The sequence below is a fragment of the Perissodus microlepis genome, chromosome 16 (genome assembly GCF_051167445.1).
Source record: "Perissodus microlepis isolate ML-2025 ecotype Zambia chromosome 16, ASM5116744v1, whole genome shotgun sequence".
NCBI classification, from domain to species: Eukaryota; Metazoa; Chordata; class Actinopteri; order Cichliformes; family Cichlidae; genus Perissodus; species Perissodus microlepis.
Genome location: NC_140476.1, coordinates 29,133,769 through 29,157,188, shown reverse-complemented (window position 1 = coordinate 29,157,188; position 23,420 = coordinate 29,133,769). Strand labels below are relative to the sequence as shown.

At 40.1% G+C, this 23,420-nt stretch overlaps 1 protein-coding gene across 4 annotated transcripts; it reads left to right on the top strand.

Annotated features, from left to right (window-relative positions):
* Nucleotides 1-35: 35 nt before the first annotated feature.
* ift88 (intraflagellar transport 88 homolog) lies at nucleotides 36-23,364 on the top strand. 4 transcript variants are annotated; one of them, XM_084908161.1, is made up of 27 exons: nucleotides 36-253; nucleotides 476-538; nucleotides 699-758; nucleotides 1,026-1,079; nucleotides 1,203-1,266; nucleotides 1,513-1,582; nucleotides 2,355-2,445; nucleotides 2,966-3,070; nucleotides 3,572-3,674; nucleotides 4,469-4,815; nucleotides 4,886-4,956; nucleotides 5,073-5,159; nucleotides 5,866-5,965; nucleotides 7,369-7,455; nucleotides 7,629-7,815; nucleotides 9,093-9,201; nucleotides 10,381-10,531; nucleotides 10,930-11,045; nucleotides 11,411-11,463; nucleotides 11,582-11,647; nucleotides 11,760-11,866; nucleotides 13,962-14,034; nucleotides 17,537-17,584; nucleotides 18,186-18,200; nucleotides 18,396-18,446; nucleotides 21,481-21,588; nucleotides 22,681-23,364. In XM_084908161.1, the coding sequence occupies exons 1-27, from the start codon at nucleotides 173-175 to the stop codon at nucleotides 22,800-22,802; spliced, it is 2,589 nt and encodes an 862-aa protein (XP_084764287.1). In that variant the 5' UTR covers nucleotides 36-172; the 3' UTR covers nucleotides 22,803-23,364. The 4 variants fall into 4 exon arrangements, with proteins under 4 accessions (XP_084764287.1, XP_084764286.1, XP_084764288.1 ...); XM_084908160.1 differs by having other exon boundaries at nucleotides 17,534-17,584; XM_084908162.1 differs by lacking the exon at nucleotides 17,537-17,584.
* The last annotated feature ends 56 nt before the right edge of the window (nucleotides 23,365-23,420 follow it).

The window sequence follows — 23,420 nt, the reverse complement described above, 5'->3', positions numbered from 1 at the left end:
GAAAAACCAATCAGAGGTTTGAAAAGGAAACTGTCCCGCCCGTGCCGCGTTGAATTGTGGGACGAAATCCTAAAAGGACAACAAAATATTACCAGTTATCTCGCATAGAAAACTGTTTGTTTGCCACACATTGAGGAATATTTTCATACACTACCTTTCCGGAGAAACAGAAATGGAACATGTGCATCTGGCTGTGGAGGAGGACGACCTTTATTCGGGTTACAATGATTATAATCCGACATTTGACTCGGAGGTAAGTTAACCGCTAACCTAACACTACATTAGCACATTGTTTCTAAGCGTATAGAAAATCAACTTTGAAAAATTAATGTTGGTTATATGAGATTGAGATAGTGTCATGGCGAAAGACTAATTACTTCAAAGTTTTATTTCAAAATTGTTTGTGTAAAAAATGTATGCTCTTCCGTCGGCCCACTATGTAAAAAATGAAGACTAATTGTTGACTAATTTTAAGGAGCTGGAGAATGATGTGGGCTTCCAGCAAGCAGTGAGGACAAGTCATGGAAGAAGACCCCCGGTAAGTGCCAAATACTGTGTGTGTGTGTGTGTGTGTGTTTGTTTGTTTGTTTGTGCGCGCTTGTGTGAGTGAATGAGTAAGTAAGTGGGAGAGAGAGAGGGGTTTTCTGGAGGTGTATAAATCGTTTAACTACTAATATATCATGTCTTTAATTTTCTAGATGACTGCCAAGTTTCCTGGCACTCCCATTGGACCTCGATCTTTAGCTTCTTCTTTTGGCGTAAGTACAATGAAATAGAATGATCCTTTAAAAGTGAAACATTTTTGAATGAGCACAACAAATACAGATACCTCCTTCAAAGTGCAGTTCTTTGTTGAAAGTTGCTCAGATTAAATCAATGATCGGTGACAAGATGTGCAGCCAATGACGGTGATTGTTTCATTACTGTGAAGCATTTATGTGGAATGTTTTTGTTCATATCTACATGTTAAAAAGACCTAAATTATTGTTATTGATTACAATATTGATACTTATTGTTTCACAAAGGCTCGGCTTCATATGGCCTCTTCAATGGGACGACCCATGACTGGAGCTGTACAGGTGAGAAGTATTATTAAACAATCAAATGTGCAAATAAGGTCTTGCATAGTTTTTGTTAGATTATTTTTTTTTATAATTAGTGTTTACTATATATGTATTTTTTGTTATTTGCAAATGTACCAGGATGGGTCAGCCCGTCCAATGACTGCTGTCAAAGCAGCAGGTTACACCTCCTCCCTGAGTCGTGGTGAGTTTAAAGTTGTCTGTTTCATCTATTGTCTTTTGCGTGTCGATAATGATTAAAAAGTTATTATTGTATACTTCAGGAATAGGTACAGTTGAGTGTTTCTAACGTAAAAAAAATAAAAAATTTGCATTTTTTTGTTAATATAAACCTCTGTGCATTCTTGTAAGGACATATTTATATATGCAAGTTTTGTGTCTTTCCCCTTGCAGTTATATAGTTATGAATTGGTATGATTTATATTTTCAGGCTCAGCCTTTGACCCTCTGGGCCAGTCCAGGGGTCCTGCACCTGCACTCGAAGCAAAGAATGAGGATACGTAAGTTATCACTTTAGACTGCTTTGTTTCAGTGTGAAAATGCTATGCAGTACACTCACTCTGCAACTTCATTAGGTATGCCTGTTCAACTGCTCTTTGATGCAAATATCTAATCTGCCAGTCTTATGTCAGCAACTCAGTAAATTTAGGCACATAAACATGGTCAAGATGACCTGCTGAAGTTGAAACCTTGCATCTGGGAAAGAAATGTGATTTAAATGACTTTGAACAGGGCATGACTGTTTGCTTGAAACAGCCTGGTTTGAGTTTGAGTGTTTTAAAAACTGCAGATCTGTTGGGAGCGGCAATTTTCTGGTTGAAATTGTCGTGTTGATGCTGCTTTGAGATGATAGGAAGGTAACAGTTACTCAGACAACCACTCTTTACAAGCAAGGTATGCAGAAGAGCATCTCTGAATGCACAACACATCAAAACTTAAAGCAGATGGGCTACATCAGCAGAAGACCACGCCATGTGACACTCCTGTTAGGTAGTACAGGAAGCTGAGGCTACAGTTTAGAGGGTCACCGAAACTAATAGAATAGATTAGAAGAACAGAAAGAAAGAAAGCATCACTTGTGAAATTCTGATTGTAGGGTCACAATTTGGCATAAGGAACACAAAAACATTTCGCCATCCTTCTTCGCACCAGTGGTTCAGGCTGGGAGTGGTGGTGTAATGGTGTGGGGGATATTTTCTTGGCACACCTTGGGCCTCTTATTACCAGCTATTATAAACTGACAAATGTTTCACTCTCATCATGTTCTTGCAGGCCTGAGGAGAAGATCAAAATCTTGGAGAAGAAAGTGAATGACCTGATAGAGGAGAGCTGCATGGCACAGAGCATGGGAGCCTTACAAGTGGTCAGCCTTTCACTCTTTAACAAACTTGTTGACTGTCTGGACTTAAAGAGATGGCTCTCCAAGTGGGGCAGTTTGCCATAATTCATTTTTAACTGTGTCAGCTCTCTCACAGTGAAGTGTATAAAAACTGCTTACATTTCTACCAGAGTAATACCTAAAACGGCTGTTAGGACAAAGTACTTGAAGTTTATCAACCTTCCCATTTCCAGTGGTTTTTCATACATGGGGGAAATTGGTCTACATATTGTATGGGCAATGTGTTATGTCACATAACAGCAGTGTGTGGTTTGCTGTGATTTCTGAAAAATTAAAAGAACTGTTTTTAAAAAAAATTGTTATTACAGGTAATTTTCATTTTGTGGAAGGCCAAGGCCTTTTTGGTCGGCACCAGAATGTCTAATGGGCAGGAAAAACTTGTTACATCATTGCAGCAGAGTGTTTATTCATAATTACTTCTGATTATTACCCAGAAGTGGCTTACTTGCTGTGTGTGTTTGTGTGGGTGTGTCTGTGTTTACAGGCCCTTGAAAAAGCCAAAGAGGCAGGGCGGAAGGAGCGAGCCCTGGTCAGACAGAGGGAACAGTCTGGCAGTGCAGACCATATAAATTTAGACCTCACGTACTCTGTAAGTCAGGCTTCTGTATGCTTGTTCTACACTCTGCACTCATGAGTAATGATTTGCTTTCTAAAAGAACAGTCTGTTGTTGATTTTCTTTTGAAAAAACTACTTTTTAATGCCTGAAAAACCGAACTGATAAGTGATAAGTAAAAATAAGCAAGAGAGGGGTTTTTTCAGTCAAAAATAAATCAAAGTTGTACTTTTCATTTAAAATGCTCCATATCCTCCTGGTCTACAATAACTGTAGAAATAAACCATAAGTGCTTACTCAGTAGTGTATGCAAAATCTGTTCTTATTTATCTCATTCAGGGTAAATTATTATTATTGTTTCATATTAAAATATTAAAGTAAATCATCTCAGATGTTTGTGTTCATGGCTCAGCTATTTAGGAAGGAACAGCTTGCGAAAGACAGATACAAATTAAAGTTTGTTTTTGAGAATCAATTTCTAACATCAGTTTTTAATTATTTTATTTAGAAATATTAAATGTTTCTCCCATTACCAGGTTTTGCTCAACCTTGCCAACCAATACACAAATAATGAAATGTACCCAGAGGCCCTGAACAGCTACCAGATCATTGTGAAGAATAAAATGTTCAGTAACGCAGGTGAGCAGGCCGCTCAGCTTCACACTCACTGCTGGTGTACTTAGAATGTGGCAGCCCTTGTAAATACAATCATGTGAAAACGAAGTTTTATACACCGCATGAAAGCTTGTGGAATACCTTCAGCAGCAGCAACTTCAAGTAATATTTTTCCCTATGACTTTATCAGTGTCTCCTGTTATTGTTGAGGAATATTGGCTCACTGTTCTTTACAACATTGCTTCAGTTCCTTGAGGGTTTCAGGCATTCATTTATCCACAGCTTTCTTAAGGACCTACCACAGGGTTTAAATCATGTTGAGGTCTGCACTCTGACTCGTTTATTGCAGCGTGTTGATTCTTTTATTTTTTTAGTCATTCTGTTATAGATCTGCTTGTTTTCATGGGATCATTGTCCTCCCCATGACCCAGTAACACCCACGCTTTGCAGGTGGCCTCACGTTTGACTCTACAATACTTTGGTATAAAGACGCGTACATGGATGTCTCAATGAGTGCAAATCTAAGCTATGCTCTTCTTGTAGAAACATATATAGAAGCCATACTAGTTCAATCATTTTCTAATTGTACTCTCATGAGCTTTAACATGATAACTGAGGCCTGTAGACTCTGAGGTGTAGCTCTTGGTGTATTTTTGCAGTATCTTGGATTTTTACTGCTGGGAAAATTGTGGCATTGTGTTAAATAGTCCCAGATCACTGACACATAAGAAAAAAGTCATGCTTCATACATTTTAAATTCTTTGTTGTGTGGCTTGTCTTGTGGTTTTTCCATCAAACTATGCATGCTGCTGTTCCAGGCCGCCTGAAAGTCAACATGGCCAACATCTACTTTAAACAGAAGAACTATCCTAAAGCCATCAAGTTCTACCGAATGGCGCTGGATCAGATAACAAATGCCCACAAAGAAATGAGGATCAAGATCATGCAGAATATCGGTGTAGTGTTTATCTGCATGGGCCAGTACACAGATGCCATTACGTCTTTCGAGCACATCATGAGCGAGAGTCCAAATATCAAGACAGGCTTCAACCTTATCCTGTGCTACTATGCTATCGGTGACAGAGAGAGGATGAAGAAGGCCTTTCAGAAGCTCATCTCTGTTCCTCTGGGCATTGATGATGAAGACAAATACATCCCTTCCAATGTGAGTGATATTTTATTACAGCATTTATTATTATTTCATTAATTAAGTCTAGTTCTGCCAACTCTTTCAGGAAGACACCAGCTCCAATATGGTCATTGAAGCCATTAAAAATGACAAACTTCACCAGATGGAGAGAGATCTGTAAGAAGATATTCACACAACACAAACCCAACTTTGTCTTGCTCCATCAGTCCTCTGTATTACTTTCCCCCCCCTTAATTCAGCTGTTCCTCTGACTTCCTGTATGCTGTTCATAGAAAAACCCTGGCTGAGAAATACATCATGACAGCAGCCAAGCTCATTGCCCCAGCGATTGAGACTTTGTTTGCTACTGGATTTGACTGGTTTGTTACTGCTGTCTTTTTCTTTGCATCTAAAGACTTTAATGTGAGCATGGTATGTTTGTTTGTCATTGTGAAAAATTTAAAGATATTTTGCATTAACACATAAAATATTTAACTTGAATAACTGAAAATTGTGACAGTGCCTAACTGTGGTGTAATTACAATTCATTTACAATTACATAAATGTCCCAACTTGATTGCTTGAACGTTTAAAAAAAAAAAGAAGCTCAAAGACTGCCCTTAGAGGGAGATTGTAACAAGAAGAAGGTTTTAATTGTTTGAGTCTTCCAGTGGCTCTCGTTTCTTTAGTGGTGGTGTGAGGGACTCTCCAAAGTTCCTTTACTTGCCTAAACTTCTCTGCACACTAGTTTGATCACATTTTCTGAATATTTTTCTGGAGCAGACTGACAATAAACCTCAAGCTCTACTATTCTTTCAACAATTTTTTTCCCTAATGCTTTCTTATTTAGGTTTTTAAATGAACATAATACACGTTGAGTACTCGTAAAAGTACTCGACATGTGCATTAATGTGCACTAATGCACATTAGTATGTTGGAGAGGACCATTTCAATATTGAGAAACATAAGTCAAAATCAAACAATTGCTTAATTATTCTCCATTTATGCACCTGCTGTTTACAGTGATCAATGAATGCTGGCATTTGACACGTGAAGATAGTGAATGTATGTTTTCTTTTTTTTAAGGTGTGTCGACATGGTGAAGAGTTCTCAGTATGTCGAGCTTGCCAATGATTTAGAGATCAACAAAGCCATCACCTACCTCAGACAGAAGGACTTCAACCAGGTGAGAGTATTGTATCAGCAGCATTAAGGGTACTTCCTTCTTTTCTGGTCTGTGTATTTTACAACCACACCTTCCACTCTTAATAATTTGCTGCCAAACTAAATTTTAGACCATAATAAGACATCAAAATGAGGCTTTAGTAGCTTCCATCATATGTGGCTGTCATGTAAATTGATATCTTTGGTAATATTTGCCAAATATAATGCTGAACCCGAAAAAGTCGATGCGATTAAGTAAGGATCACACGCATTAAATTTATGGAAGTGTAATTCCCTTAAAACATGTGAAACCTGTTCTTGGTTATCCATTTACTTTAATTTGTGTTTCCATCTTTTTCTTTTCTTTTTATAACAATGTTGTAATACTGTTGCTCAGCACTATTCATACGTGTGAGTTTTCTCTTGTTGAGGCTGTTTGAACAGAGCTCCGTGTCCGACTCAGTATTTCATCTTCTCATTGCCTTTTTGCTTTTGTTTCCTCCCCATCTGCATGCCTAAGGTTGAGGTATGTCTGCCTTTCATTCCCATGTCCACATTTAGATTGTACTGGGTTTGTCCCCCTTGACTTGTTGCTTCATAAGGACGTCTTTTACCCAAATAATGCCACTGCAAGGTGACGTTTGTGAGGCAGTTATTGGTTTAGGCCCCACAGACTGCTCAGGAAAATCTTTGTGCTGAACGTATTCTTTGTTAATAATAATATCCAACTGAACAGTGGAGGACATGTAGCTATGTGTGGAGCTGCTTTGTGGCTAAGATTAAAGGACTCACTGTAGTAACTAACTATCTTGTAGCCGCTGGTTTTACATCTGATGCATGCTGTGGTGCTTTTACAGTGTTTACACACAGGAGTGTTGGTGATGTAACTGGTGGTCATCTGTGCAGCTGTAGCCAAGCTGGTGATTTGTGAAAATGCTAATCCTTACTCACTAATACAGATGGGAAATTTTCCCCAGAATGTAACATACTCACAGAGACATAACAGTCAGTTAGATAAAAAGGGGAGAGGGACTGACTTTAAACTTGCAAAGCATTATATTTACTTCACCAGAGCACAGCACACAGTGAAGGTGACGCATAAACAGATGTAAGGAATGAAGCAGAATTACAGCTTACCTTCAAATGTTCTTAGAAAAAAATGCCAAAATGTCCAAGTATCTTCACCATAAATGTGAAGATGTATATGTAATTTATCAGTGATTGGCTATTAATGGCTAATAATATTGTCGTTGATTCTTTGACTAACAATTCAGTAAATTTATATGTCTTTTTTATGTTTCTTTGTGTGTTACATGCTGGGGAAATACACTTGTACTTAAAATATCATTTATTACTGAGAGTGCTGTACTGGAGGAGCTTTAGTACAGAGTGTTACCCTGATTGTAATGAGTTGTGTGTTTTCAGGCAGTGGAAACATTGAAGGCATTTGAGAAGAAGGACAGCAGAGTGAAGAGCGCTGCAGCCACTAACCTCTCTTTCCTCTATTTTCTGGTAAGAATCTCTTGATTATAAAATAACATTAGACTGAAAAGTTCTGAAAATTTTAAACACTTAAAATCAGCAAAATATTTGGAGGTTTGCTGTTAAAGAAATGTAATACTAAATGTTACTGTTGGGAGATGATTGAACAACTATATTCTCTTCTCTTGTAATTTCCCTAACAGGAGAAAGACTACGACCAGGCTGACCGATATGCCGACCTTGCTATGAATGCTGATCGTTACAACCCAGCAGCACTTATCAACAAGGGCAACACGGTGTTTGTCAAACAGGACTATGAAAAGGCTGCAGAGTTCTACAAAGAAGCACTGAGGAATGATTCCTCATGCACCGAAGGCCTTTACAACCTGGGTAAGTGCTCCTTAACTGCAGCAGTAATGCGGTAGTAGATAAGCAGGAGGTTTGATGTATTGCTCAACAACAATTGGATGTGCAAGAATCATTTAGGAATGAACAACAAGAGCTTGCTGCACTCTGAACTGTGGTCTGTTAATATTTGCTGCAAGCACTGGTTGAACTTTAAATTCAGACTCTTGACTGTTAGGAAAATATAGTGAGGCCATGAGTGCCCTGTCTAAATCTCTGTGTATCTTCATCCAGCATTCTGCTATGAGTATCAGAATATTGGCTGAGGCTACATTGAGAATAAGTGTGGACACAGCATGACCGACTCTATTGGAATGTGCACAAATACATAAATAACAAGAAGCACTTAGAGCACAAACCTCCCCCAGGGCAGCTCACTCTCTGCGAAGTATTTACTTTTAATTGTATTGTATTTTGTGTTTAAAGATTATGTAGGAGTAGGTAATGGATAATTGGCATTGATTTATCAATACGTGGACACAAATAACCTTATTTTATTATATAATAATATACTACAGCATGTTTCTAACCAAGTAGGCAGCTCATTTTCTTTCTCTTGACAATACTTTCTTTAAAGATAGTACGCATTTTTGGGTCAATTTGAAAGAAAGGCAGATGCAAAATTGAGGTCAGAGGTCAAATGTGACATATTTGGATGCAAACTATAATGTGATATTTAAAATTCCCATATACCATTTTATAAATGTTTTTAATACAAACAATTGCAGTAAGAAAAATAGTTTTAATTACCTCTATCTACTGTTATTACTTTAACCTTCAGATCAAGCTATTGACCTTAAAGGAGAGGTCAGAGGTCAAATGAGACATGATATTTGAAAGCTTCATGGGTACATTCTGTTGACAGTACACACCACAGTTGTCAGAATCTTGGTTTCAGTTATCAGGCTAACATTAGTTAACATAACTTATCAGGCGTTTTGGTCTGTTTTCAGCCAATAAATCTTTAAGTTCACCTTGAAGACCTTGGTTGATGTTAACGAAATTTAAATGGTTTGTTAATATGACCCGACTCTACACCTATACAAAGTTTTATCAGAATTCATTCGAAACCTTTGGAGCTATCGTATTCACAGACACGGTAGCTCTTTAAACAACAGCATCCAAATTTTAAAGTCATCTTAAGTAAAAGGTATCGCTGGAATAAAACTACACCAACATGTGGTATATATGTGCCTTGTGTGATTATTCTTAACATAGAGGCACAGTTACGTGACTGAATTTTCCCCTAAACCTTGTTCCAGGTCTGACTTATCAAAGACTGAATCGCCTAGAGGAGGCTCTGGACTGCTTCCTGAAGCTCCATGCCATTCTGAGGAACAGTTCCCAAGTCATGTACCAGCTGGCCAGCCTGTATCCCGCTGCTAACAAGTGTGATGTGGAGATGGTTTTATCAGTGGGCCAGTACAATCGCCCGATATTAGCTATTTGTTCTTCTATTGTTATCGGCATTTGTTACAGACAATCAATGAAAATTAGAGAAGTAAAGAAGACATGAGAGAAATGCCGTTACAAAGTGTCAAAGTCCATTGATGTTGCATAGTTTGTTCACCAGGGGGCACCATACAACGCCCCTGTTGCCAACAACATATTTAGAAAGACACAAACACAAAAACCAGCTGATCTGAGCAGAGTAAGGCAGCCTTTACTCCTAAACATAAATCTGTTTGGTTTCTTTGCTGTGTGTGAAAGAAAACATTTTTAGACAATATATTGGAATATCCGAGTTCTAAATCGCCAAATATCAGTATATAGTCTGAGATAGTCTTAAAAATACTGTGTCAGACAGGCTCTAGTGATTCAATTCAATTCAATTCAATTTTATTTATATAGCGCCAAATCACAACAAAAGTCGCCTCAAGGCGCTTCATAGATACAGAGAAAAACCCAACAATCATATGACCCCCTATGAGCAAGCACTTTGGCGACAGTGGGAAGGAAAAACTCCCTTTTAACAGGAAGAAACCTCCGGCAGAACCAGGCTCAGGGAGGGGCGGCCATCTGCTGCGACCGGTTGGGGTGAGAGAAGGAAGACAGGATAAAAGACATGCTGTGGAAGAGAGACAGAGGTTAATAACAGATATGATTCAATGCAGAGAGGTCTATTAATACATAGTGAGTGAGAAAGGTGACTGGAAAGGAAAAACTCAATGCATCATGGGAATCCCCCGGCAGCCTACGTCTATTGCAGCATAACTAAGGGAGGATTCAGGGTCACCTGGTCCAGCCCTAACTATATGCTTTAGCAAAAAGGAAAGTTTTAAGCCTAATCTTAAAAGTAGAGATAGTGTCTGTCTCCCGAATCCAAACTGGAAGCTGGTTCCACAGAAGAGGGGCCTGAAAACTGAAGGCTCTGCCTCCCATTCTACTTTTATGGGAATGGGAGTGATGCGTTTGTATGTCACACAGATGATCTGTTTTTACTCGTATGTACTTTAGGGTTTGTTGGAATGTGTTCATTCAGGGATTCGAGCCTGTTTGTCCATATATCATCACATGAGCATCTATTAGTTCTTAACACTTTGATCCCAGCTATGAGCTTCTGGAAAATCCCGAACAAGCAATCGAGTGGCTAATGCAGGTCATCAGTGTAACTCCCACAGACGCCCAGGCACTGGCTAAGCTGGGAGAACTGCATGATGGCGAGGGGGACAAATCCCAGGCTTTCCAGTACTATTATGAGGTACCAGAAGCTTAATTTCATGGCGGGGGGTTTTCTCTCTAAATTACACTAAATTACACTGTACAGAAGTTAACAGTACATTTTTTGTCTGTGGACCCATTGTAAAAAACAGAAATTTGTACAATGAAAAAATTGTTTGGTTTTTTTGTCACTTTTTTGCTCATCTGTTAGTTAATTATGTTAGAGTAGTATGAATGACCATGATGGAGATATTTAGCAGTACAAAAGGCTGTAAAACTTCTCAAAGTACAGATAAAAGTAAAAGATTTATGCCCTTCTTCACATTATCTAAACACAGGCCGGATTGGACCCTCTGCTGTCCTGATCCTGGCCCCCAGGCCCTACTTTTGACACCACTACTTTAAGCAAACTAATGTTGTTACATTGTTGCTGTCCAGTCCTTTAGGTACTTTCCCTCCAACATCCATGTGATTGAGTGGCTCGGCGCTTACTACATTGAGACACAGTTCTGTGAGAAAGCCATTCAGTACTTTGAAAGAGCCACGCTAATACAGTAAGTAACTACTATTTAGATTATTTTAAACAGATAGCAGGGATGGGTTGGTAAAAAATTGTAAGTTCACACTAAGGTTTTTATGGAAGCCCTTTAAATGAGTTTCTAACTTAAGTGAATGTGAAAGCCTCTCGTTTTATATGGAACTGTTGCAGAAAAAATTAGTGAAGACACATAGTTCCACATTTTGTATTACATATTAAGTGTTGTGTTACGTGGTATCAATTATTAAAATATATTAACTATTTCAGTGTGGTACTGGCATACTGATATGTTCTGAGCAGTCCTTAGGAGGTCAGCAAAATGATTTAAGTTAGGTGTTGGTTTGTGTGTTTATATTGATCAGATGTGTTTCTGCTCCTCAGACCAACTCAGGTGAAGTGGCAGCTAATGGTGGCAAGCTGCTACAGACGAAGTGGTGAGAAAAACACGTTTCGCCTCAGCTTGCATGGCAATAAAACAACAAAGCAAAGTTGCAATGTGAGCTAGCAGAGTTCATTTCATTTTTTTGTTCTTTTTCTTTTCCTCTTTCACAGGAAACTCCCAGAAAGCACTGGAAACTTATAAAGAAATCCACCGAAAGTTTCCAGAAAATGTGGAATGTAATTGATCCAGCTTGTTACGCAGTTTTCAACGGAACTCTTGACCAGCAACAGATGGTGCCCTGATCAGAGTGTAAAATTAAAGAGTGTGTGTGTGTGTTGTTTGGTGCAGGCTTGCGTTTCCTGGTGCGGCTGTGCACAGATATGCAATTGAAGGAAGTCCAAGACTACGCCACCAAACTGAAGAAGGTAGAGAAGATGAAGGAAATCAGAGAGCAGGTATTCTGTCAGACATTTCTGGGTAAATAAACGAATGATCTGTTTGGCAGATCTCAATTCTACATTTAATAAAAAAAGACTTGCAAACAATTTGCAGAAACCCCCCCACAAAAAGTTCACTAACAAAGATAGAAATAAAATGGAATTGACTTTTAATAATGGTGACACACACACATATTTATAACATATAGATCCATCGAGGCTGGGGTCTATCACACCAGGCAAGACCCCAGGTGCAGGCTGTGTAAAGATGCCCCTGAGACAATCCAGCACATATCAGCAGGGTGGAAGATGCTAGCAGGGAGGGCATACATGGAACGCCATAACCAAGTGGCCGGCATAGTATACAGAACCATATGTGCCCAGTATGGCCCCCCAGGGTGGTGGAGAATGACTGAGCTAAGATCCTGTGGGACATAGTGGTGGTAGACAAGCAGAAGAAGACGGCCGTAGTGATAGATGTAGCTATACAGATTGACAACAATGTCAGGAAGAAGGAACATGAGAAGCTGGAGAAGTACCAAGGGCTCATTATAAGTGGTCCGAGTGGTAATCGGAGCGCACGGTGCAGTGACCCCCAAGGTAGGCTCCAGCAGATCCCAGGAACAACATCCGAGATCTATTTGCATGAATTAAACTCCACACACTCCACCTTGTTTTGTGATGTAATGTATAAGTGGGTCCATCCGATGCATGTTAACATGCTGCCTGATGAATTACTTGCGTATTTTGCACTTGTACATTAGAGATCTTTCGGGCACTTTCATCATTCATCTTTTCATCACTTTTTTAACAGAGTCCTGACGTCTGTTCCTGGATGAGCGCTCGCTGATTTTAAACACGCGCGTTTCCTTTAGATGCAACGTTGGACCGTGGTCACTGCAACTCTGCAGCTGCATGAAAAACAGCTGTTTTTCGTCTCTATTTATTTTCCATGAATCAAACAGATGCTGTACAGCTGTTTAACACCTGGCTGATAGTAATCTCGGGTCTTTTTCAAAACAGCTTTAGTGTTTGGAGAGTTGTTCTCAGGTCTGATGCCAGAGCAGTTTGAGTTGTTCAGTGTCACATGAAACGTCAGAATGAATTAGAAAAGTGGTCAGTGGTTTGAATATAAGCAGCCAAAGGGATTATTTTCATTTTCTGTGATGGTTAGCATAAAGCCTGTGTTTTCTTTCCCAATCTAAACCTAGATTAACTCAAGACCCAAGTCATGGAACCACATTATTACATAGGCCAACAATGTTGCTTGTTTCTAATTGGATCTTATCAGCTAACACTGCATATTTTGAATAACTTCTGCAATGCATTGTTCCTTATATGTAATTATTATTTAATGGCTTCTAAACAACACACTTGTGATGCATAAACTAGAGGTGGTTTGAGGTCAGTCAAGATTTGAAGAAAGCCAGACTAACAGAGCCGTGTGCCTTGGTCGTGTGGAGTGATTTATCAAAGCCAGGAACAGATTAGATCGATGAGTTCGTCAAATAACAACCAGCTGCTGTTGGAGCAGAGAAACAGGCCTACAGATAATGATGGAGGGTTGACTCGTTAATCCCCAAATTCTTCAAACTGAAAAACAGTGGAAAACAACCGATCCCACTGATAAAACAAACTGCACGGTGCATGACACGAGGACTGAGAGGATAGCAATAACCGAAATCTAATATATGAGCTCGACGTTGGCTTCGTGTGGTTGTTTTTCGTGGCATCATATATCCTTGTTTTCATTTCTTTTCCTTTTTTTGTCATCATCTTTAAAACTAACTGCTTATGGTTTTAGTGATTCTGCAGAGTACTCCCCTGACTTTATGTAAGGCTTGTTTACATGTAACATTTTTATGGTGTGTAATATTTTTTGCGCATTAATGTCACATTCCTTTGAATATTTGGCCTTATCTTTTTGCCAGATTGTTTTCATAGCTAAAAAATGTACTTTGTTTATGAAGCACAGTGTTTTTTGAAGCGTTGTAATCTGATTGGCAAAACTGCGTTTTGAAGTCAAACACATTTAGAACACATTTAGTGTTATTTGTGTCCCTGCCCGCAATTTCTCTCATACGCCACCCTTTTCTCTTATTTCCCTTTGCAGAGGATAAAATCGGGACGGGAAGGCAGCGCGAGAAGTCGAAGAGAAGGCAGAGAGACCAGTGCAGGGAGCGCTGGTGAGTCGGTTGTTGTTTTTCAAATTAGGTCAACAGATTACCGCCGCTGTTATTTGCAACTGAGACCAGAGTTGTGCGTCCACACATCATCAACCTATAGTGGTGTAAATAATTATTCGATCTCCATTGCTTACTTTAGAAAGATATTAATGGTCTCTAATTTTTATGGTAGTTTAATGGAAAGAGAGAGAATATAAACCAGAGTTCAAGAAAAAAAAAAGTTGTATAAAAGTTATAAATTAATTTGCATGTTATTGAGTAGAAATATTTGATCCCTACAACTACAACAGAACTACAACAGAATTCTGTCTCTCACAGATTGGGATCAATCAATTACAAATACTCCTGAGCTCGGTTTATGTATAAAGCACACCTGTCCACAGAATCAGCTTCTTCCATTCCAGCCTCACCACCACAATGGGTGAGGCCAGAGAGCTGTCAGAGGTTGTCAGGGACAAAATTGCAGACCTGCACAAGACTGGAATGAGCTACATGACCGTAGCTTATACAGGGAGTGCAGAATTATTAGGCAAGTTGTATTTTTGAGGAATAATTTTATTATTGAACAACAACCATGTTCTCAATGAACCCAAAAAACTCATTAATATCAAAGCTGAATGTTTTTGGAAGTAGTTTTTAGTTTGTTTTTAGTTTTAGCTATTTTAGGGGGATATCTGTGTGTGCAGGTGACTATTACTGTGCATAATTATTAGGCAACTTAACAAAAAACAAATATATACCCATTTCAATTATTTATTTTTACCAGTGAAACCAATATAACATCTCCACATTCACAAATATACATTTCTGACATTCAAAAACAAAACAAAAACAAATCAGCGACCAATATAGCCACCTTTCTTTGCAAGGACACTCAAAAGCCTGCCATCCATGGATTCTGTCAGTGTTTTGATCTGTTCACCATCAACATTGGGTGCAGCAGCAACCACAGCCTCCCAGACACTGTTCAGAGAGGTGTACTGTTTTCCCTCCTTGTAAATCTCACATTTGATGATGGACCACAGGTTCTCAATGGGGTTCAGATCAGGTGAACAAGGTGGCCATGTCATTAGTTTTTCTTCTTTTATACCCTTTCTTGCCAGCCACGCTGTGGAGTACTTGGACGCGTGTGATGGAGCATTGTCCTGCATGAAAATCATGTTTTTCTTGAAGGATGCAGACTTCTTCCTGTACCACTGCTTGAAGAAGGTGTCTTCCAGAAACTGGCAGTAGGACTGGGAGTTGAGCTTGACTCCATCCTCAACCCGAAAAGGCCCCACAAGCTCATCTTTGATGATACCAGCCCAAACCAGTACTCCACCTCCACCTTGCTGGCGTCTGAGTCGGACTGGAGCTCTCTGCCCTTTACCAATCCAGCCACGGGCCCATCCATCTGGCCCATCAAGACTCACTCTCATTTCATCAGTCCATAAAACCTTAGAAAAATCAGTCTTGAGATATTTCTTGGCCCAGTCTTGACGTTTCAGCTTGTGTGTCTTGTTCAGTGGTGGTCGTCTTTCAGCCTTTCTTACCTTGGCCATGTCTCTGAGTATTGCACACCTTGTGCTTTTGGGCACTCCAGTGATGTTGCAGCTCTGAAATATGGCCAAACTGGTGGCAAGTGGCATCTTGGCAACTGCACGCTTGACCTTTCTCAGTTCATGGGCAGTTATTTTGCGCCTTGGTTTTTCCACACGCTTCTTGCGACCCTGTTGACTATTTTGAATGAAACGCTTGATTGTTCGATGATCACGCTTCAGAAGCTTTGCAATTTTGAGACTGCTGCATCCCTCTGCAAGATATCTCACTATTTTTGACTTTTCTGAGCCTGTCAAGTCCTTCTTTTGACCCGTTTTGCCAAAGGAAAGGACGTTGCCTAATAATTATGCACACCTGATATAGGGTGTTGATGTCATTAGACCACACCCCTTCTCATTACAGAGATGCACATCACCTAATATGCTTAATTGGTAGTAGGCTTTCGAGCCTATACAGCTTGGAGTAAGACAACATGCATGAAGAGGATGATGTGGACAAAATACTCATTTGCCTAATAATTCTGCACTCCCTGTACAGCTGCTGGTGTGATTATTTGGAAATGGAAAAAACATAAAATAACCATCAGTCATCCTCAGTCTGCAGCTCCATGCAAGATGTTGCCTCATGGAGTGAAGATGGTGATGAGGCGGTGGATTACCCCAATGTTACATGGGAGGAGCTTGTTAACGATCTGAAGGCAGTTGAGACCGCAGTCACCAAGAACACCATTAGTAACACGCTATGTTGTAATGAACTGAAATCTTGCAGCGCTCAAGAAGGTCGTTTTGCTCAAGAAGGCTGTACAGGCCAGTCTTGAGTTTGCCAGTGAACATCTAAATCATGTTGGGGAAAAGTGCTGTGGTTAGATGAAACCAAAATCAAGCTCTTTAGCATCAACTCAACCCTCTGTGTTTGGAGGAAATGTAATGCTGGGTATGACTCAAAGAACATCATTCCCACAGTCAAGCACACATTGTGCTTTGGGCTGTTTTTCTGGTAAGAGCACAGGACAACTTCACTGTGGACGGGGCTGTGTACCGTAAAATCTTGGATGAGAACCTCCTCCCCTCAGCCAGAGCACTGAAGATGAGTCATGGATGGATCTTCCAGCATGACAATGACCCAAAACGTATCGCCAAGGCAAGGGTTTCACCATCAAGTACTTAGTAGGTTTTATGCTTGAGGATCAAATACTTGTTTAAGTCAGTGACATGCAAATCAATTTATAACTTTTATATAATGTTGGGGTTTTTCGTGGATTTTGGGATTTTGTTGACATTCTGTGTCTCCATGGAAACAAGCAAACTTACAGATTCAGCAGGTGATCAGATAGTTACTTTCCCCCATTGTATCTGTGCTGCGGTGTTAACAATGCAGATGTCAATAAGTATGTAACTGTGCTGGTGATGTGGCATCAAACAACTGTGGATCCCCCAAATCAGCCAGCAGAGAGACAGAGACAGAGAGCCACACATCTGTCTGTGGCATCTGTCCACAGACTGTGCTCTCCGTGTCCTCTATCCTTGTTCTCTCTGCTCAGACCTCACATCATTAAGGATTTGAACTTACACTTGTTTTGTGTTGTACTGCAACACAAAAGGCACACTGAGCTCCCAGAATGAGGCACATCTATAAAAATCTTATTAGAGTCACATTGAAAACCATCTCCATGTGTGGGTTTTGGTGTAATTTCAAGTTAAATGAACATACAGTACAGGAACATCTGTGAACTTAGGCGTAGGTTTTTTTCATGGCAGCTTGAGCTAAACCAAGATTTTAACATATGAGAAGTTTGCTCACATAAATATAATTTTCATAAAAAATTGTAATGGTTCTTCTTATATATATATCTTCTATAACGACGATCATCGTCATGATTTTGATCATCAGATCCACTCTTTTATTTTTATGTCTCACTGCTTCTTTCTGTCTCTCTACCTGTTGTTCACACATGCTGCAGCAGGCATCTTCACACCTGTCCTCATCTCTCCTAAGAAGTCCAGCGTTATGGGTATATGTTTTCAAACACCACACTGAGGCCTGATCTGCTCAGACCTCCTCATCCTGCTGGATCCTGCAGGATGAGGAGGTCTGAGCACTCTGTGGGATTAGTGGACACTGAAGAGGCTGAACATTCAGTACAGATCCCCGCCAAATACAGACAAATAGGCTGGCTGTGGCACTGGAAACCTGGACCATGAGCAAATTTCAAATGTAATCCATACAAACCAGAGAGCCTCCAGAAAGTGTAACAAGGCCCAGCTTTTCCATGCTGTGCAGCTGAACGTCTCTAGCAGGCTCCTGTAGTCGAGTTGTATTCATATATGAGTTTGTGTAACGGACACCTGTTAATGCGCTTGCTGCTGTCTCCTGCCAAGGCTTCCATTAGTCCTCTGTGTCGTGATAAATTAGATTAGGACTTTTCATCATCCCATAGCTTAGTGGTGCCAGAGCCTCCAAATGCATCTGTTAAAATGAACACACACGGTTGCTGGAGACTGTCCATCACAGCGTTGCTACTTCAGTCTTTCAGATGCTTAAATATTGGTTTGAACGTTTAAATTGTTGAACTAAAACCCAGATCCTTTTCTCATTTTCTCATGGTGCACAAGATGAGGTCAAAGCAGGTGAGAGAAGCGAGGTTGTAAACCGCAGACACATTTATTGTCATCATCTTTCATTGCAAGTGGCAGACTTTTTTGCTACTCTCTGTGCTGTAAGACCTTCAGTCTAGCTCTGTAATCTCTCCTTCCTTCTCATCTTCTTCTCTGGATCTTCTGTCTTCATCTGTATTCCCTCTCTGCTTCCTCTTTGCTTCCCAGTATCTCAGTCTGAGTCTAAACACTTCAGTCCACTGCTGGACTCGGGGAGAGGTATGTAAGACTATGACTTTCAGGCTATGTGCCTGTAATTCTGGCCATTTGTAGTCAAACAAGGAGATTGTTGAATAAACTTGTTTGTTTGATACGTTCATTCAGTTCAATTCAATTTTATTTATCTAGTGCCAAATCACAACAACAGTCACCTCAAGGCGCTTTATATTGTACGGTAGATCGTACAATAAAACATACAGAGAAAAACTCAACAATCATATGACCCCCTATGAGCAAGCACTTTGGCAACAGTTGGAAGGAAAAACTCCCTTTTAACAGGAAGAAACCTGTTAAAAGGGGCCATCTGTGAGCCAGAGATTAATAACAAGTATGATTCAGTGCAGAGAGGTCCAGTAACACATAATGAGTGAGAAAGGTGACTGAAGAAGAAATACCCAATGCATCATGGGAATCCCCCAGCAGCCTACTCCTATTGCAGCGTAACTAAGGGAGGATTCAGGGTCACCTGATCCAGCCCTAACTATATGCTTTAGCAAAAATGAACGTTTTAAGCTTAATCTTAAAAGTAGAGATAGAGTATAGATGTTTCAGAAGTTGATACATCTGTAGTTTGCCCTCAAATGCACAGTCAGCTCACCTGCCAATGAGCTTTAAGAGCCAAAACAGCAAAATTCACATAAATTAGACTTAAGGGAAACTTCGCTCTCGCTCTGCAGGCCTACTTGTTGTTCCTAGAGTATTTAAAAGTAGAATGGGAGGCAGAGCTCGAATCCCTGAATGAACACATTCCAACAAACCCTAAAGTACATACGAGTAAAAACAGATCATCTGTGTGACATACAAACGCATCACTCCCATTCCCATAAAAGTAGAATGGGAGGCAGAGCCTTCAGTTTTCAGGCCCCTCTTCTGTGGAACCAGCTTCCAGTTTGGATTCGGGAGACAGACACTATCTCTACTTTTAAGATTAGGCTTAAAACTTTCCTTTTTGCTAAAGCATATAGTTAGGGCTGGACCAGGTGACCCTGAATCCTCCCTTAGTTATGCTGCAATAGACGTAGGCTGCCGGGGGATTCCCATGATGCATTGAGTTTTTCCTTTCCAGTCACCTTTCTCACTCACTATGTATTAATAGACCTCTCTGCATTGAATCATATCTGTTATTAACCTCTGTCTCTCTTCCACAGCATGTCTTTTATCCTGTCTTCCTTCTCTCACCCCAACCGGTCGCAGCAGATGGCCGCCCCTCCCTGAGCCTGGTTCTGCCGGAGGTTTCTTCCTGTTAAAAGGGAGTTTTTCCTTCCCACTGTCGCCAAAGTGCTTGCTCATAGGGGGTCATATGATTGTTGGGTTTTTCTCTGTATCTATGAAGCGCCTTGAGGCGACTTTTGTTGTGATTTGGCGCTATATAAATAAAATTGAATTGAATTGAATTGAACTGTGTAGCAGCAACAGCATGTTTAGGTTTGTACTGTCAGTCTCTGCTGTGAAATCTTAAGCTGACCTCTGATAAAGTTCTTCAGTCAGGCAAAGGTGTCTGCACATACAGGTGATTCTCTTCTACAGAGCATTAGCATCAGACCTATTTTATTTTAATTTTATAAGAGCTCCTGTCATTAGAAATCTTTTAAGTGATTAAAACCATCTGAGTGAAGCACTGCAAGGCACGCATAGCAGAAGTGAGTTTCCCAAGTGAAGAAGAAAAAAAGGACCTGATCCAGAAATCGTTTGACAGGCAGCCGTGATGTTGGACTGTGCTCATTTTTTGCACTGAAAGGAGGAGGAGGAGGGGAGCGAGCACTCAGACGGCTCCGAGATATTCGGGGAAAACCCTCTCGTTCACCTGAGAGTTTTCCATCTTTTCTGTAAAGTCTGCGTATTGTGTGGTTGAGTGTGTCTGCAGGTCTTCGACTCTCTCGTGACTGACGTGTGAGTCTGGTGGTTTGTTTTCTCACGTTTCCACAGCTGTCATTCTGCAGTCTGAATCTGGTGAAACGCAGTGGCAGAACAGGAGAGAAGTGTGTCGAAACGTGGGGATTTTCTAACCTGTGTTTTCTATCATGTGTGATGTGCCTTTTCAAACATAAATGATATGGTTGGGTTTATGTTAATGTACCTGAACTTTTTTTTCAACATATCTAATAAGAAAAAATAGTTATAAAAGCCAGAAAGTTGCATCATCTCTATTGATTTCCATCTCCTTGCAGAAATAAAGGGTTATTTGTGTTTCAGAGGTGTATAAAACAGGCCTATAACGTCTTTAATTGTGGAAACTTCTGTTGCAGCTCCTAGCTTCTAGCATGTTTTGTTATCCCTCTAGTACATGTCTCTGAGTTTTAGTGTAAACTAAAAGAGAAATGAAAACGAGACTGTCCAAGAAAGGAAGGCCGGGGGGAAACGTCGATTTTTCCAACCGAGGTCTCAGTTTGCCAGCAGTTTGTGAGATTTTTTTGGGACTATGAGGGGAAGGTGGAATATCAGGCCTCCTTCCTGTTTTTCAGCTTTCTGCTGCCGATCCCCTAAGGTTTCCAAGGCTACCTGGCAGCCAGATGTTGGCTGCTGCTGTCTGCAGTCATGTCTGTAATTCATATCACTACACGGCCCTGTCAGCCTGTCATATAAGCCTGGAACACACACGTCCACATTATCCGGCATATTCATTACATCCTGTCAAAAGTACCTGAGTGTGTTGCATATTAGTGTTGCATTTTAGCAGCTGGTCAGTAGGCATGTTCGATCGCGCCATGCCTTTCACAAAAATCGTCCATTATTGTACAGCAAGTCGTACATGTCAGTGATATTTAGTGACTGTGATTTCACATTGGAGGAATGCTTTTTCTGCACACATTCAGCCAATGTCAGCGAGATACTTGGGCCATGAAAAAGACATTTGTACGTGAAAGTGTGCAAGAAAACTTTGCACGTCTATATTCAGTCACATGCAGGCCACAGACAGAGGCACTGCTGTTTTAAACAGCTTAAACATTTAAACAGCTTTTAATAGGATTTTGAATGTGAGTATTGCTTTTAAAAAAGATCATGAGTCAGCAGATGTGTGCTTGTTTTTGTACAGACAGTGGTCGCAGCAGCAGCAGCACCAAAGGAGAGCGTCTGAGTGCCAAAATGAGGTCACTTCCTGGTTCAAATGAGCCTTATGAAGCCAGCAGTCCAAAAGAACTGGGTGAGGAAACCATATTTTTCTCTGGAGTTAATGATATAACACCTACCTAACTATCTTATGTCTTTGAACTTCATGTGTTGTGCAAGACATACGTGCCTGTTTTAGAAAAATATGAGTAAATATATAATCACACAGATGGTTTATAGACATCTTAGTGCAGTTTCATTTCATTTAGTGCTGGAACATCATCTACATGGATGGCTGAAATTCTGATAATTTAGCCATCCACATTATGAGTCGCAGTGAGCTGTAGTGTGAATGTTAGATAGGAAAAGATCGAAAAGCACTCAAGCATAGAAAAAAGTGCTTGTGTGAATGGGTGACTGAATTCTATAAAGGTCTTTGAATGGTCCAGTAAAGTAGAAAAGAGCTGTATTCGTGTATCTATTTAGAGTTCAAGCCCATGTTGAAACACATTCTGAGGTTTAGATGATCATAAAGTTATTATCAAAGGTTTTTTCTTTGTCTGCAGCACACAGCGGATAGTCCTCTGCAGATAAACTGCATGGGTTGTCATTTAAGTATTGGGCCGCACCTCTAATCTTTGAATTCAGGTGTTGTAAGTCCCTTTGCCTCAGATGTATAAAATCTAGCACCTGGCCGTGCAGCCTGCCTGTTCAAACATTTGTGCATGAATGAGACGTTCTAAAGCAGTCACTGTAATAGGATGCCACCATTGCAACAAGTCAGTTTAGCAACCGCAGCAACTCAGCCAAGCAGTGGCACACCACAAACAGAGCAGGGTCACTGAGTATAAGGGAAAAGAACAACTTGAATAATGTATCCTTAAATGCAATTCATTGCAGCTGTTTAAAAATGGAACAGAGTAATATTTATATCAGTGTTTTTAAAATATGAACCTGTGCAGACTTAAATGTTGAAAGTTATCTTAACTCATCTAACTATTTAGAATGCCAAAAAATGCAGTGAAATTGTCTGTGCACACGATCTCACTCTGCAGCGCTGCTTGAGAAAAACACACACAGAAAAAGAACGGCATTGGTAGAAAGGATGTACAATGTTGACATTATGTCTCTATCGGGATACAGTGTCCCAAACTATTTCATCACAAGCTGTTCCTCCTGTGTGTAGATGCGTCCTACGTGGACCCACTGGGGCCTCAGATGGACAGACCAAAGACGGGAGTCAAGAAACGTGTGGAGGATGACGACTTTGCAGATGAAGAGCTAGGAGACGACCTGCTGCCAGAGTAGCTGCATTAGCACAAGGCTATCTCTGTTTGTAAGTCAAGAGCCCAGAGCTTCACCACAGGACGTTTTAAACTCATGTTCAGCAGATGTTTATTTACATCTGTTGGTAATCCATGATGGTCCAGATGCTCTTTCACACTGAACATCTTTACCTGACATCCCAGTCCTTTGTTAAATGAAAATGGATCCATTTCTAAATGTCCGTGTGGGAAATGAATGCCTCTCTACGTGATAGGAATGCTGGTTACATTACAGTGTGAGACACCTCAGACAGCTTTGTTCTGGCTCTTAAGTCCAGCACACGGGGTTTCAAAGAAAAGGACATACTATTCCATACCATACTATTACCCTGTATTTTTGAGCTCATTGCTAGAAATTGGAAAACATTTCACTGTTCTGATGCTTTTAAAGGCAAAGGTTTGTGATTCATCTGTTCCAGATTCTGTTTCATGTTCTGCATTTTGTAATTATTCTATTGTATTTATTATTTTTTTATTTCTTCATCTTTATGTTGTTTATTGTATCATTAAAAGAGAAACTATTTCATTAAGGAAATAATGTTGAGTCTGAGTATCAATGTGACAGTTTGTTAAAACTTTAAAACAAAGTGCATGGGTAAAA

What these genes read in the sequence shown, in the direction of transcription:
- ift88 (XM_084908160.1), top strand. Translation starts at nt 173, where the DNA reads ATGGAACATGTGCATCTGGCTGTGGAGGAGGACGACCTTTATTCGGGT. An exon ending in ATCCGACATTTGACTCGGAG is followed by an intron (nt 254 to 475) that starts GTAAGTTAACCG and finishes ACTAATTTTAAG; the next exon opens with GAGCTGGAGAATGATGTGGG. An exon ending in GCATGGGAGCCTTACAAGTG is followed by an intron (nt 2,446 to 2,965) that starts GTCAGCCTTTCA and finishes CTGTGTTTACAG; the next exon opens with GCCCTTGAAAAAGCCAAAGA.